Source organism: Gadus morhua, chromosome 4 (genome assembly GCF_902167405.1).
Source record: "Gadus morhua chromosome 4, gadMor3.0, whole genome shotgun sequence".
Lineage (NCBI taxonomy): Eukaryota > Metazoa > Chordata > Actinopteri > Gadiformes > Gadidae > Gadus > Gadus morhua.
In genome coordinates this window covers 1402320-1418904 of record NC_044051.1, presented here as the reverse complement: position 1 = coordinate 1418904, position 16585 = coordinate 1402320, and the positions used below count along the sequence as shown (strand labels likewise).

The following is a 16585-nucleotide window of genomic DNA, read 5'->3' as shown; positions in this document are numbered from 1 at the left end:
GGCAGGAAGTTACCGTCAGTAAAATAGACTATAATGTCAAGAAATACACAAAATTTGTTGTCTGGTAAAATGATTTATAGTGTAGTATATTCATATTAAGACAAATATTCTGATACATCATTTCGATAATGAATTGTTTCTAAACAGATTGTGGTAAAATCCCTCGGACCGGTTCAACCCTTTTGATTGGCTGAAGCTGTGCACTCGCAGGCGATTTAAATCTTCAAAACAGCTGCTTCAAGCGAGAGACAACGAGTGACGGTTTGTTGATTGAGTGTCGCAAGGAAGAAAGATAACCTCTTTGTTATCAAAGCACAGATTGTGAAGTTTGGCTTTTTAATATATTGGAACGATGGACGTAGAAGGTCGTCTCAGGACAATAATGGACGTCTTCAGGCGAGAATGCCATAGAGTATTACAGTCTGAACGAGTGACCGTTCACGGCGCTGATAGCATGCTGATGGTTCTCCAGTTGGCCATGGCAGAGGTTAATAAACAGGTATTTAACACACCTCTCAAACCCCTATCCAGCTTTTACAATGCTCTCACAATATCGACAAACGTATCCCAAGTCCAATCTAGGGCTGCGTTTGAGTTCACCAGTTAGAGCTGGATAATCACAATAGCACCACCACTGCCATGTTCGACACGTCTCTAAACACCACGGCCAATACTCCCGCCACCGGACGCATTATTTCAGCGTAAGCTTTTTCAGAGTTGTACCGAAACGTCAGTATTTATTGCTACTTGCTTCTCTGCTTCCTCTCCCCCCGTGAAAGGGCAATGGTGAGTTTGAAGTGTCTCTGAGTGACGTGCTGGTGGTCTGGAGGTATCTGCTGCTAGACAAACTACACCTGCTGCCTTTCGACAACTTGACTCGGCCAGAGAACTATGACCTCATCCTCAAAACCTACGAATCCTTCCTGAAACGCTCCAACACCGTGGACTTGGTCGACGTGCACTCTCTGTCCGACCAGCTGAGGGTCGAACCGGGCACGAGCGATGCCTTAAACCCGGTGAGCTGGCCCTGATTGAAACCAGGTTTATGATTTACAGCGTCGAAGATCAGATATCCCTCTGTCTTGGAGATGAAGCAGTCCACTTTATCTCATCATTATGTTATGCACCCACCTGGCCTAGGGGCGCCAGGCTACACAACAAAAAAGATGGGAGACAAGTTTTCCAAACAAATTGAGTATTTATTAAATAGACCAATTTAAGTGTTCAAATCATGATTCAAAATATGGGATGTGGAAGTCAGTAAATCAGTAGTGTGTGGAGTGTGTATGCATGAGTGGATTATGTGTGTGTGTTTCAACAGAAGTGTTGAGAGGTGTGCATGGCTGGGGAGCTGAATAGGGAATGAAAAGAACAAAGAGGGAAGGACTGGGGAAGCAGGCTTTTATAGGGCGTTCTCACCCGGGCCCAGGTGCACGCCAATTGCTCTTGCTGGCCGATCAATTATGTCACTGCTCCCCAGTCCTAGAAACAAATAGAAAACAGAATGAATAGGGGACAAAGCAAACAACAACAAACCATAACCAATAACCATAGAACCTAAGAGTGCAATAACAAGCTACTATAATACACAATATACAGGGAAGCGTCACACTTAAACCTTGATGTCATTATTTCCCGTGCCAAGGTCGAGCTGTTTGAGTTTCTGTCTGGCAAAGGGGACGACCTCCCGCTGACGGAGCCGTCCACTCCCTCCACGCCGTCCAGTCAGCGTGGGCCCAGCCGTTTCAAAGTAAGCCGTCCTTTTCCTCACATTTAAACGGTAAATACACGCTGGGCTAAAGTGGTGATTGCTGACCCCTAGAGGTTAAAAGTGCGGTAATAGTATTTTCAAGAATCTACATTTCTCCACCTTTTTTGAGGAATGTTGATTTGTGCGCCTACGGATGGGGCTCTGATCCAGCATGTGTGCACATGTGATTGAATGGCAAGATGGTTTCATCAACCAATCAGGTTTGATGCACTGACGGGGCAGAAATGTGCTGTTAACCATCGAAAATGCAACTGTAAACATTTTTCGAAATAAGTCAATTGCAAAAGCTAAGAGGAAAGTGTATTTCTAAAGACACTGGTTACACCAGTATCTTTAGAAATATAGCTCTTAAATTTGTCCTACGGAACCTGCGGTTTGTTTAGGGGGGGGGGGGGGGGGGGGGGCGACACCATCTAAAAACGCCAATCATTTATGGTGCTTCATGGATTGGGAGCAAACTGGAATATATTCCAGCTTGTCATTTCTCTCAACAAAAGCGATTGACTGTGTAAATGAATGTCGCATATCCGAAATACCTCTCTGGCCTGCCATTTAACGGCTATGTAGGGAACAGATTGCTAATACTGGCTTGGGCGAATGAAGAAGTTTTCAATAAAAGCAACCTTCCCACCCTTCAGTACAGCCAGTTCCTCTCTGGGGTGTACTCCGCTCATTCAGAGGAACGCTGAGTAATATCGCCGAAGTCAAAACTGCAATTAAATGTTATTATCAGGCAGCTGTGTGAGGGGAGACGCACTGCATCGCTGACAGGAACGAGAGGCACTTCGTATCCACTTACTCACTTTCTATATCGGCTCTGTTGTCACACGGTTAATTTCTATTGGCTCTGTTGTCACACGGTTAATTTATGTTCCGCCCGGGCCGGTCCAACTAAACGGTTTATCTTGGCCGTGGGGGGGGGGGTGCTAATAACGCCGAGTTCCTGCTGAGTTATGGCTCTCCGTTGCGTCCCCCCTACAGATGCAGGCGGAGGTGAGAAGGGTTTTCCTCTCCTACTTGAGTCTTCTGGTGAACTCGAAGGACGACCTGGCGCTGGCCCACGTGCTGGACATCCCCGGCCGCGCGCTGGGACGAGCGGCGTTCACCGACCTGAAGCACGCTGCGCGGCACGCCAACACCTCCATGTTCCTGGTGAGAACGCCGCCGCTGGGACAGCTTGAGTCCCTCCTCTTTAACTGTTTACTCTTCAAACCCCCGGCTCAGTGTTTTTGTCCAGAGTGCATTTGTTGTTATACACATGAGTGAGAAGTGGCTGTAACGGCCAACAGCCAGCCATGGATTAATGGTCGCCTGTTTTGCTTTCGGTTATTTCGTCTTCCCCTGGTGTAACCAGTGTCAAATTGAGGATAAACACAATCTGATGTGCACGCACTTCCTGCCTGTCTTGAAGACATTATTGCTGTATCATGCTTTCTTTTTTTCTCTTCTCCATTCCAGTTTTATAGGCCTGTTAATCTTGCATTTTTCCTAGGCTCATCCTTCGCACACCATTTTGGGGGACATTCTTTGGGGAAATCTAGTTTTGAATTCAGTCTCTGACACTGGGGCTTGCATAGTCGAGCATTGCAGGGTTCATCTTGTGAGAGCGCATACGTGTGTGTTGAGAAATGGAAGCACACGGAGTTGGATGAGAGACGGGGGTCTCGTTTCACAGTTGGCTTTCATCATGACTCGTCATCATCGGAGTTTCACTGGGGAGACCTCGGCGTAGATCGTCCAGGACATGCCTGAGAAATTCAGAAACCCTCCGAGGGCTCCCTCAGGTCAAACCCTGCGCTCTCGTTGTCCAAAGCACCTATCTGAAGAGTTTCCCCAGATTCTCAGTCAGTCTGCCCGTGAGCTCTTCTGTTACCCCTCCGATTCCTTCCCTCGCAGGCCGTGACGTCCTTCGTGAGGGCCATCCAGCTCGGGGGCAAGGGCTACGCGCCGGCCGAGGCAGACCCCCTGAGGAAACACGTGAAAGGCCTCTCGGACTTCGTCCAGTTTCTGGACAGCCTGGAGGAGATCCTCGGGGAGGTCCCGGACCCGGGGTATGTACCCGTCAACGGGGGGGGGGGGGGGGGGGGGGGCGGCGGCGGCAACGACTCGAACTGAAGACTTGAGTGTAGACGTGCTTTACGTTGTCGTATGTTCCACTGGGCGATACATATGTACACGGACAGGTGCTCTCTGGGGAGTTTGGAGCCCATTAGACGGGAGGGAAGAGGGACTGCTCCAGTCTTGGGCTTTCTTAAGAGTACAGAGCCTGCACCGGTTCCAAGGCCAGTCCAGCTGCTGAGCTGATGGATTTGTTTACCTCCGAGGTCTGTGGGCTCCATCTAGATACTGGTCGGCTGTGAGCTCCCCACCTGTTTCGAGTGAATTTCTTTCCCCTGAAGACTTTCAACTTCAGTTACCATGATAACGATTTAATTTGCCAAGAGCACGCCTGTCCTAGCTCACTTTCAACTCCCTTTGGTCTTCTGAGATGAGTTATCATCACATTTGCTGGGCTTTTGAAATGGCACCGTACTCCTGCTACAGGTTATTTGGGATGATGTAGTTCAGGGCCTTTGGCAGCACAACCAAAGTGTCTTTCGGGAATGGTATTGTTGCTCCAGGGATTTTGACGATATGGCTTTGAGATAAAGCTGTTTATTCCATATCTACTGAGCCGCTTGGCTCGTGTCGTCTGTCTATCAGAGGGCTAGATCGATGCGGAGAAAACGTATTCGTTGATCCAAAATGAGGTCAAACCACCGGCTCAAGTCCTTCTGATCCATGGGCTTTATCGAGGTGTCGGAGAGTTGTACCCATTACCATTTGATTTACTTATTTTTGTTGGAAGCAGACGTGATCGGAAGAAGTCAAGACGAGGACAATGAGTTCAATTTGTAAAGATTATGCATGTTCTGTCGGATTTCAATCTTTTGATTCCCCTCAGGCAAAATATAGTATGCTCGACCCACACAATAGTAATACTATTAAATCTACAGCTTTTTATTGATGTACTGTTTGTACCTCCTCGCGATCCAACGGCCGTGCGTGTGGACCCAGCGGTCGTGCGTGTGGAGAACGCAGACATGAGCCTGCGTGTTGTGTGCTTGTCTCTCAGCGTATGCGGAGGCCGGCTGGTGGCCGCCATCAGAGCGGCGCTGGTGAAGGGGCGCGGCGGCGAGGACAGGGCGTACGCCGCCATCGACCAGACGGCCCGCGCCCTGAAGGAGAGCATCGGACAGCTGCACGGCGGGCAGCAGGGCGGCGACGCCAACGCCGTCGGGACGGGGATTAGCCCGGCCAGGGTAATGCCAGTAGAACACGTTCCTTCTTATTGCCGTTTTGTTGTTGGGGCACTGTGTAGAGTGCGTCACAATCAGTCATCTCTCATTGGTCGTAATGGAACCGAAAAGGGGAGGATGTTGTTTGACCGTGCCGCTCAAAAGACAGCGGGTTCGATCCCCAATGGGGCGCAGCCTGACCTGACCCTTGAGCAAGAGGTCTTCGGCCCCACTTACTGACACTGACTCTGAATTCACTTTAAAGGGGACATAGTATACCACCAGGTGTGAGTGTGATTAGCCGTTACCAGAAAAAAAGACTCGAATGGCATCACAGGTGTGGCTGTCCACCTAGAAGTGTGCTGGCTAGATCAGTCTACCGGCCTACCCAGCGGACTGTACCAAACGCTGCTCATCTAGCCGGCGCACATCTAGGGGGTCATGGCGTAACGTAATCTGGCAGCGGCTGATCGCAGCGCCACCTGGTGGTACACCGCGTCCCCTTCAACCACCGGTGCACACAGGTCGCGTCACGTCGCTCTGCTGCGTTCTGGTTTCAGCCGCGGGCGCATAAGATCAACCACGCCACGGCGCTGGGGGGCCGCCTCACGGTGAAGACGCTCACCCTGCTGCTGGACCAGGAGGCCCTGGCCCCGCCCTGCCGCAACAAGGCCGAGCTACTGTGCGAGGGCCCGCCCTCTACGCTGGGCGGAGACGAGGGCGGAGCTTTGCTCACGCTGTTCAGGTGAGGCGGGGCCAAACGTCTGACTGCAATGCCTCCGTGTCCTCCAGTTCTATGTCAGGGGGGGGGTTACTCTCAGGAGACTAGGACGGTTAAGGCCCAATCCCAGTTCTACCCCTTACCCCTCCCCCTTCAAAACAAGGGGGAGGGGGAAGGGGTAGGGGTAAGGGGTAGAAATGGATTGGGCCTAAACATGTTGATGTTTGGTATTGAGACGGGTATTTTAGTAATGGAGAAAGTACGGTAATGATCGTCTTTCAGATTATATATATCAAATGGATTCAGAGATATCCGTATATTGGCATTGTCCAGAATCCGTCTTGTCCAGAACCAGGCAAGTTAATTTTTTTTTTTATTCTAAAGTCATAATTTGTGCATCATGGGAGCGTCCAACAAAAGGCAAAGGCTAACCGGGCTCACTTCCCTTCTGGACGCACAGTGAGGAATTTGGACTTAAAAACAACTCGTCTGATGGGATAGAAACTTTAATTGCCACACGACAGTTTGTGTTTTGTTTTTTGTTTTTTTGCAGTTCTCTTTTTGGGGGTTTGGGAGCGGTTTGACAGCGGGAGGGTTAAAATAAACGGAGGTCTAAATCTTCAGGAGTCAAATGGCTGAAGGGTAGAAGCTGTTGGAGCGTGTTGTTCCACAGCCCATTCCAGGTACCTCAGCGGAGCCCTGTGCTCAGACCTCCACCTCTGCCCCTCAGGTCTCCCGCCGTGGCCTCAGGAGACTCACCCCAACCCCTGAAGAGCAGGGTCCAGAGCCGGCAGGACCTCCTCAAACCTAAGGTAGCCCCCCCAGCCTGGTCCTCTTTCCCCCCCCCCCCCCCCACACATCAGGCCAGATCGGGGCCTTCCGTTTAGCTCAAATCGAATCAGATGTGCAAACACTGAACACGTCTTAACATCCTGTCATTTCTCTGCGGTATTGGATTATTTATTTGCTTAGCCGGAGCTCTCCGCGCTTACCGGGCTTCCACCGTCCCCGTTTTCACAGCTGCGCTCGGGAACCAAGGGTTTGAGTTGTAGGGTGCTGGTCGAGATCCCTGTTACAGAAAACGCTGTCTAATTGCAGCCTAACTCGTTAGGGCTCGTTAGTTAGTGGACGGACTCGGTGGTAGACGTGACTGCTGACTGACGCACTGATGCAGAAAAGAAGCAGGATTGGATGCAGAGATGGAAATGCATTTGGATTCAAACTGAGGGAAAACGCCTCCCCCTTTCTTAAACGTATGCTAAACACATTTGGCGAGGCTGCGGGGCTTTTTCTTTCCTCTTTTTTCTTTCCTCCACTCGATAGCGCTAGCAGATGTCCTCTCGGTTTTCCCACATTCTGGAGGGCTTCCTGTTGGAGCGCGGCGGCGGCGGCGGCGGCAGCGCAGTCCCCGGGCGCCGGCTCACCGCCCGCTGACCCCGGCCTGCGGAAGCTCTCTGAGCGCAGCTCTTTGAAGACGGCGTATCAGGAGACGCTGTAAAGGGGGGGGGGGGGGGTTATTGTTTCCTGTCGTCTGACCTAATCTCGGACCATGCGGCCGCCTCGTCGTTGCCGTGACGTCGGGCCGGAGCGCCACGCTGAACACGGGTTTGGTTTATTTGTTTTGATGACCGATGGCTGGTTTACGGAGCGTCGCTACAAAACGGTAGCCTGGCTATTGCCAGACCGAGCTGCATCGTAGAGTGCACGTTGGACTGGGGAAGCTGCTGTATTTTATTTGGTAGACTGAGTACAGCGAGACTCGACGAAGCACGAAGGGAAACTAAGTACGAGAAGGCGGAATAAACACGAGATTAGGAGTGACATGGTGACAGAGAACTAGCCACTGTGCGAGTGTTGCAGAGTTGAACAGCAGTGTTGGGGAGTAACGGAATACATTTACCGGCGTTGCGTATTCAGATTATAAATTATAAGTAACTGTATTCCGTTGTAGTGAACATTTTTAAAAAGAAATATTTAGGGTAGGGATGCACGATATATCGGCAGTGATATCGTTGTCGGCCGATGTTAGTCATTTTTTAACATATCGGCATCGGCCCGATAAGTAAAACTGGTCCGATATTAACAGCCGATATTTATTTCCTAGTCTAGTTGCCGTTGTGTGTGTTTTTTGCCCATGCGCAGCTTGTTTGGTCACGTGACAGTGTCAGTGACGCAGCCAGAGACGCACGGAGAGGCAGTACAGGAGTGTTTGTCACCTTAACTGAAAAGAATCCATGTCGGCGGTTTGGATGTTTTTTACGGTCTCAAATGAAGGGGCTCGAATTGCAATATGCAGTACTTGCAAAGCCGAAGTAATGCGCGGAGGATGCCGTGTCAAATCATTATATACATTATCGTAGCGAAATACAGCTTCTGTTTTATTTGGCGTTCCGTAATCCCATTGAACCGGAAGCGGATATGTTTATATTTGGTTGTAGTCTTTTCGCTCGGTTCTCCGGATCAACAATAGGGCTACAACAGAGTTAAAAGACTACAACCAACCTTGATATATTTGATTTAGTCTATTTCACAGATTTGAGTTGAAATTGACTTAAACTTGAAACGCTGTCTGGTTTCCATGAATATTGGCAAATTTGATTTTAAGTTCTAAAACCTTGTCAAGATATTTTGATTTGTGATCGTTGTGATTTATGATCCAAACTTTTTCGTAGATGCAAGTTGTAAAAGTAGCCTAAAACTAACACTGTTAGTAACTTGTGTTTTGTTATGGATGACCTGTAACTTGTTGAAGAAACAATGTATTTCGAAGTTTTGGTAAAGAAAGAAGTAACTTTTTCATATTCAGTGTTTACATGTTCTTCAGTATACAAAATCATCATAGAAACATCATAGATATCGGTTATCGGGCGTAACAGCAATTTTAATATCGGATATCGGTATCGGTCAAAATTTTCATATCGGTGCATCCCTAATTTAGGGCATGTGAATACGGCCTAGATAGTCTGTCATTTTATTGGCAACACCTATGCACTTGGCTCAGTGAAAAAGATGTTGGATATAATGGCAAATTATGTATCGAAACAGAATATTTTATGCTTTATATTTTCCCACTCTTAACAGCTGAGTAAATACACTTTAAAGGGAAAATTGGTCAATTCGTCTGTTGAATATCTTTTGCATAAACATACCCTTATAGTCTTTGTTCCTCTACAGCAAATTATATAATATTGTGCACTTTCAGGGAGACTTGGGCCGAACACATTCTGCCAGTTGGAACAGAAGAACACACCAGAATAGGCCTGTTTAGTAAGCAGGATTTGATGCCGCATCCCTACACTGATAAAATGCAATTCAATGTTAAAGTAATCCAAGTATTCAGAATACAATACTCAGATTGAGTAATGTAATGGAATACGTTACATTTTTGGGGATGTATTCTGTAACTGGATACATTTGAAAAGTATCCTTCCCGACACTGTTAACCAGTTATTTGGTAGTGGTGAAGTTTGCAGAGGAGTTCCAACGCTTTGCGCCTTTCACAGAGAAAGCATTGAGCGAAAGATGTTGTGCAGGATGACACTAGGCAGTCACCACTCGAGGCTGCCCTGGTGGATCTGCAGCAGCTCTGTTGTCTCTCTTTGTTCAGAGTCTGAGGAGCAGGTCTAATCAAGCACGCAGACACTCAGCGTAATGAGAATCGATAAAGTTGGCAAATCTTAAAATGCGCTGATGACAGTACGGTATTCTTTGTCTGATCCTCAAGGCCTGGTTGTGCAGACACATTATGGGTTTAATTTCTGACTGGCTGGCTGGCCTGAGACCAGCTAGTCAAACCGTAGGGCAGATGTGAACATACCGTTTAAGAACAGAAAGCCCTTGTAGCCGGACTTTGGGGAATCTTCCCCACATGAGGTGAGGCGGGGACAGGGGTCGGTTCGGGTCGGGTCGGGCGAGGTTAAGGTCCGTTGAAGTATTCATGGGCATGTTTTTGTTTTATGAGTTTTTTTTATTGTTTTAAAAAAAGTCACATGAAATGACGTAATCGGTGCAACACACCTGCTTGCCTGACCTCACTTTTATTGCATGCGTGTGTGCGTGCACGGATATGAACACAACAAATTGTTCACACCTGCCATTGGAAGTGTTCATCTGGAATGCCTTTCGTCAGGTGTTTATGTGAGCATGCCGCGGCAGTGCAGGCGGCGTCTGCGTGTGTGCACGCCATGTGTGTTCCCGGGTCGATTAAGGACGGGTTCCCCAGCCGGTAGGGGGAGGTCCGGCTGGTTCCCCATGGCCCTAACGGGTTTGATCTTCCCAGGCGGTGGTTGGCCGAGCGCTGGCACCGATCTCTGCGTCCATGTGGCCGACCTACTGTTATCAACTCGGGTCCGCATTAGGCTTCATGAGGAGTTGCAGCATGCAGCGCACGGCCCGCCAATGAACACAGCTGTTCTTATCGATCCTAGTCTGTTGTGTGTGTGCTTGTGGGGGGGTGGTAATTGGTGACTTGGCTGTTCCTTTTGAGTTCATGTCGTTCTGTTCAGACTGTAGTTACCCTTGATCCGGCCGTTCCCCGGGGGATAGCGCGATGCAGTACTAGGGTTGTTCCCATTATTCTGCTCCCCCCCCCCCCCCCCCTGGCTGGGCAGCCAAAGCCCGGTGCTGGTGATCCTGAGCAGGCTTGGATCAAACGCTGGGGACCTGCTACGGAGCCCGGGGTACCCCGAGGCACTGGGGAGGGGCCGCTGACGACATCACAACACGGGGCCCACCCGCCCTCCAGCCGAAACAGTGACCTTTAATGCGAGGCTGGCGCAGCGGCCAGAACACGCCGTTTCCATTCCTGTGCTGTTGTTGTTGGAAATACTGTCGTCGTCGTCGTTGTTGTTGTGGGAGCTGTTGTTGTAGGAGCTGCGGTTTAAACGTTGCATCAGCGCTTCTAGGCCGAAACATTAATGACCGTATTCGTCTGATCTCTCCTCACGATCTGCTCGCTGGCCGTCCAATAAGCAGACGGGCAGAAACGCGTTTCTCTGTAGGCAGCCTATGATCCGACAAGATACGATCAACAGACGAATTGACTAATTTTCCCTTTTCAGTTTCTTTATTTACCCAGCTGTTGGGGAATACTGTACAGAATGTGTGACGGCGGGGCGGGGGGGGGGCGGGCTCTGTTTGTTTGGGATCTCACTCCAACTACCGACCGAGGTGAGGTCACCCAACACCGTCGCAACGCCGTCTAACGTTGCCGTGGCGTCCTTCCAGGTCCGGCCCCCCGGCGCCCTCAGCTCCCAGTTTGCGTGCACGTACCGGGAGGAGGCGGAGCCGCCGCTGAGCCGCGTGCTGGAGTTCCCCAGCGGGAGTCAGATCCCCTCCTGCATCCACCCGGCCCCCCGACGGCCCCCGGGGGCCCCCCGACGGCCACTGGGGGCCCCCCGACGGCCACTGGCCTCCGGGGAGGAAGAGGAAGAGGAGGAGGAGGAGGAGACCGGCCGCCGCGCTGGGGTGTCAGGTAAACCCCCCCACCCCCCCCAGGATACCCGTTTCACTGGCCAGACTGGGACTGCATCAATGGTTAACGGACTGCGTCTATAGGAGGCCATTCTGCCCAGTGGCCACCAGGGCTTTGACTCCGAACTTCGTTATTTGAATACAATTCGAATATCAAAACATAAATCAAAATTTCGAACGAATATTAGGCTGCCCTTAATATTGGAACCTGTTATGGGCAGGCCCAGAGGGAGAGACGTCGGAGAACCCCACGCAGTCTATTCATATTCGTTGGAACGCGCAAGACCGGTAACCGTAGCAACGCGGTAAACGAACCTCGCAAAGCACAATCCAGGTCTTACTGAAGGCATTCAATGGTCAAAATATTATTAATAAATATTAATAAACAAACAAACTTCGAATATGATTTTTTGGGCAAAAGTCAAAGCCCTAGTGGCCACTCAAAGCGCTTTACTACGCTGCCCACACGCCGAGCCACGCAGGGCGACAGCCGGCTGGTGGGGGCGAGGAGTCTCGCTCGGGCCCACCTCGCCCCGCGGCTAGGAGGAGGAGCCGGGGATCGAACCGGCGACCTTCCGGCTACCAGCCAACCCGCTCCACCTCCTGAGCCTGGAGCCACGGGCTGTAAGGTGTAGCTGGGTGAAGAGCAGCGCGTTTGTAACTTCCTGTGACAGTGTGCCGGGCCACATGTGGCCGCCATACTCCACCTGAGGCGGCTCTTACCAGACGAGGACAGGGTGGTGGTGGTGGTGGGGCTGGTGGTGTTAAAACCGGTTTACTGCAGCAGTTTACAGACGGTGAAGCAAGACCGGGGAGCTCTCCCGTTGCGTGTGGGGACGGTTGAGATGATTGCTCAATGTGCATCAGGTGTGCAGCCTCACACATCCCCTCAGTCCAATCACTCTGACTCAAGCCAGCTGCTAACACCAGCCATCATCCCCCCCCCCCCCCCCCCCCCCCAGCCAAACTAACCCCAGGATCTGCCCTTCACCATCCAATGAGTTTTATTTATTTTCTCTTGCTATAAAACCTGCACACTTCCACAGCTGTACTAAGAAAACGTAGTGGGGAGGGGGGGGGGTCTCCCCTTCACTGTTCTGGGTCTGTGGGAACAGTGACTGGGATCCATCAGGACCGGTGACAGATGTTGAACCACGGCTCCACAGAACAAACGCTCTTTACGATTCTCTGACACCAGACGTTTCTTCAGTCTTTCCTGACCTTGTTTTATTTTATTATTTTTTTTCCCCCAACTGGATTCCCTTCGACCGCAGCGTATTCTACCTTCTTTATTGTTCTGAGCCTCGTGTTAACTCACTTCCCCCTCGTGGCTTTATGACTTTAATATCCCTTCCTCCCCCCCTTCCTCCCTGCAGCGGGCCGTGCGTCAGGGCCCGTCCGAGGCCAGGAGCCCGGCGTTCCACGGCCGGGGAACGCCGGGCTCCGGCCCAGTAGGGCCCCCAACGGACGGAGTGGAACGGTCAACGGGAGCGCGTCTCCGAAGAAGGGAAGCAAGAGGAAGCAGGTCGACGCCGAGAACCAGCCCCAGGCCAAGCGGCCCGCGCCTCCCCTTGTCAAGAGCGGCCCGAAGAAGAAGAAGCAGCTCATCACGGGCCAGGGCACGCTGACCGGGTTCTTCAGACTGTAGTTCGCCCTGATAAAGAGTTGTTTTATATGTTCGCTGAACACGTGACCGGGGGGAACGGTGTGATTATGTTGAGTGCGTCAGGGAGCTGTATGTTTTAACCTGCGCCCGTTGACAGGTTGATCTTGGCGTGGAGTAGAAAGCTCCCCCACGTGCAAACGTTCTCGTGGCGTTATTCATCTATTGTGCAATCTGGAGGTCTTCCAATCTGTTTTAGATCTCCAGTACATCTGTTTGGATACAGATTATTGGGTAATTGCAGTCTGTCCACAGTTTTTATGTCACTCCAAAACATATGTTGTGAATAAATCCTTGTTTTCCTCCTCAAATGTGTTTTATCAATGAAAGCTCTGGAGGACTGCTTTTGTGAAACCTTCTTCGGGGTTTCCAAAATCAAGTGTAAATATGTTGCAGACTTTTATTTTAATAAACATTTATTTAGTATTATACATATTTGTGTTTGTCCATCTTTTTCAGTGCAGTACATTTCATTTCGACACACATGGTACTTATAACTCCTTTTTTGTTTTTACTTTCCCTTTGTGTTTTTTTTCTTCTGTGGTGGACAGATGGTGGGAAGCAGAAGAAAGCCTGTAGGCGGGTTATGCCTGCCAGCACGGCCGGTAGACTCGTCCAATCATACACCGAAGCACTGTGGTGGTGGGGAAAGGTTGTTCAGAAAGACGTCTAAAGACACACTAAAAAGCTAAGAATCATGAAGCCCTTGTGTTTTCACATCTCTTCCCAAATATATCCAGGACCCATCATCCCTCCTATCCTTCAAATAAACAAGTTAGGAGTTCTGCAGTATTTTGACTTTTCTGTAAAGTGTCAAGATTTCTTGGAACTGCCTGTGTATACAAAGTGATATCCTTATCGGCAGTGTTGACTCTGACACTTACTGTCCAGGTCGGTCTCTCTGCGGTCTACGTTGACACGGAGGTCTCCGGGAGTGTGGTCTGCGTTTGGGCCGGCCAGTGCCCTTGAGGAGGCTCTGTCCAGGCCGTGTGTCCGATGCCCTCTGAAGCCGGAGTCCTGGAGGTCGGGCGGTGGTTTTATCAGGGACGGTGATTAGCAGAACGCGTCCAATGGATCCTTTTACTTCTCTGAAACCGGCCGTGTGAATCGGTTCCGGCCAGAAAGGTTTCACTGTCTAATACTGTCAATAGAACCACCAAGGTCATGATAATATTGGGTTACACAACACTTTGGACGCTTTGACATCCTGGAACTCATCCCGGAACAGCTAGAAGGGAGAGAGCCAATCTCCTAAATCTCCTATTTTAATATTTATTTCTACCTCGATTCCAACACTGGGGATACATTTCACATGCTGTATTGTAACCAGAATAAAAAGCACTTCTAAATGAACCTGAATGAGTTGTGTGACCCATATGTTATCCTAACACACACTGCGCCACAGAAAATTGCCATCTAAGGCCCTCAATTAAGATTAATTGCACTAAACCTGACAATTCCCGGTTATCAAAACCAATTTATTTCCATATGATGTAAAACAATCCGAGCTGGTCATTGTGATCGCCAAATTGAGCGCAGACATTTTTAACTTCCACCAACTTGCTCAGGACACTTACGGACACGATGATGATCCTGGGTCTCCCCTCGTCCAGCCGGTTGGTGAACCCTCCCAGGTTCTGGACTCCGGCTCCGGCCGGCAGCTTGTTGTCCTCAAGGAGAGCGTTCAGGCTCTCCAGGTCCGTCCGGTCATCGTCATAGTTACCCGCCCCTGCCAGGGGCAGGGCCATGGAGTGGGCGCAGATCTCTGAGAACAGCAGCAGGGTGAACAGCATGGAGGGCAGGGAGCTCATGATGTCTTTAGGCTGCAGAGACCCACGAAGGAGAACCGAACAGCCGCGGGAGAAGGATGGCTGATGTGCTGGGAGTTCATTGACTGATGCCAGCGTACCATTTCACCCTCTTATATACCTCAGGCGGCGTGGACGAGGCTATTTTCTGGACCTCAAGCCCAGATCGAGGAAATGAGATGGATGACCCCTCGCTGAGAAGTGTCGGTCCTAAAAGAGGCGGGACAAAAAGAAGGATGCACATGGGGTGGGGGGGGGGGGTCGGAGGTCAGATGGAAATCTTCTCAAGGAGCTGTGCGTTGTTCTCGGCCTTTTGTGCGTTCCGCGCTGCGGAGCGATGATGAATAGTCTAATTACTGGTGTCTGGGAGACGGGGGGGTGATCCACGCTGGTGGCGGCGGCTCTAATCACCGACGTCCTGCAGTGAGGAGGCCGGGGCAGTGAGGTCCTCAGATGGGAGCCACGGTGGTCCGGCGGGGAGGGTCCCGGGTCAGAGGACAGCCCCTGAGATGAATGAAGCGATGGGAGGCCGCCCGGACCGACTGTGGTCCCATCGGCCGTTGTAGCAAACGGACGACTACATGAATGGGATCGAAAACATCCAATCACCATCCCTGCATGGCGACTGACAGCACTTTTTGCGGACGTTTGTAAAGAGACCCCGTCTGACCTCTGACCTGGCGGACGAAGCCTCGGATGATGCGATTGGTCCCTGAAACCCTGTGGTGATGGAGATGTGGTGGAAAGGTTAGGTCAAAATCCCCAGTGATGAGAATGATCTTCAAGCTTTCAGACGCACACGTGTGATGACCGGGGAAGATGATGAATGAGTTCATGGAGTTCATGTCTTATATCTGTTTGTATGGGGGAGGATAGAAACGAGGTAGGTCCAGGGGGGGGGGGTATATTTGGTATTTATTCGGAGTCATTCGATCAACATACTGGTAAAAGGCAACTTGTTAGGTTAGGTTCTGTCTTTCTTGATCCATGATGACTACATGTCGACCCTAATGCACACATTAGGGATCATGATCAAACATTTTGGCCTTTGACCAGAGTTTCTTCAAATCGGTGTCCCAAGAAAAGTCAACCTGAATAGGTAATCCTTTCAGGGTTTTCTCAGTGTGCGATTGGGTTCCACACACACACTGAAGTGTAAGAAACGGCACAATGGACTATTCTGTACCCCAAGACCATCCTGCACCCTTCAACACTCCTGTATCCCCAACCATAGGCTTATGCCTTTCCCAATTTAGAGAGTTGAGCAGAGCAGAGATCAAGGACTGGACCGACCGGACTGTGGCTGTTGAGCCCCAGTTGAAGTGTTTTTACTTGGAGCATTGGGGCTTTTATTTTGTAAGTATTTTTGTTGGAGGACTCTGGGTTCTACCGAAGAACTGGACCTGTCCGCAGAGGCACCTCTCTTCCAGGAGAAGTGAACTTGTGATCTTTGAGTTCTGTTGCTATAACTCTCTCTCTCTCTCTCTCTCTCTCTCTCTCTCTCTCTCTCTCTCTCTTCCCTATCCATTCCTTCAACGTGTCTCCCGCCTTCCCTCGTCTCTTTTTTCCCAATCTCACCCACTCGGTCCCCATCCCCCCTTCTGATTGATCATTCGTCGGATCTCACGTTGTTCTTTATTTCGGGGTTGACTCCATGTTTGTGTGTCGCCATGTTTGCGATTTGCTTCCACCCCCCCCCCCCCCCCCCCCCCCCCGGCTCTGATCTTAAGACCTCCAGCAGTCACCTGGGTTCCTCTGATGACCCCCCATCCCCCCTTCTCTCTACCTGGGCCCGCTGGGGTCTTCCGTTCCCGGGCAGATCTCTGTCCTCTACAGCTCTAGTAAACAGGGAACACGCTCATCTGGTACAAA

General features: G+C 50.5%; 2 protein-coding genes across 2 annotated transcripts; one reads left to right on the top strand and one right to left on the bottom strand.

The window, feature by feature from the left end:
* The first annotated feature begins 221 nt into the window (after nucleotides 1-221).
* parpbp (PARP1 binding protein) lies at nucleotides 222-13336 on the top strand. The gene is made up of 10 exons (XM_030353190.1): nucleotides 222-499; nucleotides 780-1016; nucleotides 1646-1750; nucleotides 2753-2923; nucleotides 3668-3822; nucleotides 4887-5073; nucleotides 5610-5794; nucleotides 6501-6582; nucleotides 10997-11243; nucleotides 12619-13336. Exons 1-10 carry the CDS (start codon nucleotides 353-355, stop codon nucleotides 12888-12890), a joined length of 1788 nt encoding a protein of 595 aa, XP_030209050.1. The 5' UTR covers nucleotides 222-352; the 3' UTR covers nucleotides 12891-13336.
* Nucleotides 13304-14788, bottom strand: pmch (pro-melanin-concentrating hormone). The gene is made up of 3 exons (XM_030353237.1): nucleotides 14483-14788; nucleotides 13790-13922; nucleotides 13304-13539 (listed from the first exon to the last, which is right to left on the bottom strand). Exons 1-3 carry the CDS (start codon nucleotides 14714-14716, stop codon nucleotides 13490-13492), a joined length of 417 nt encoding a protein of 138 aa, XP_030209097.1. The 5' UTR covers nucleotides 14717-14788; the 3' UTR covers nucleotides 13304-13489.
* Nucleotides 14789-16585: the final 1797 nt, after the last annotated feature.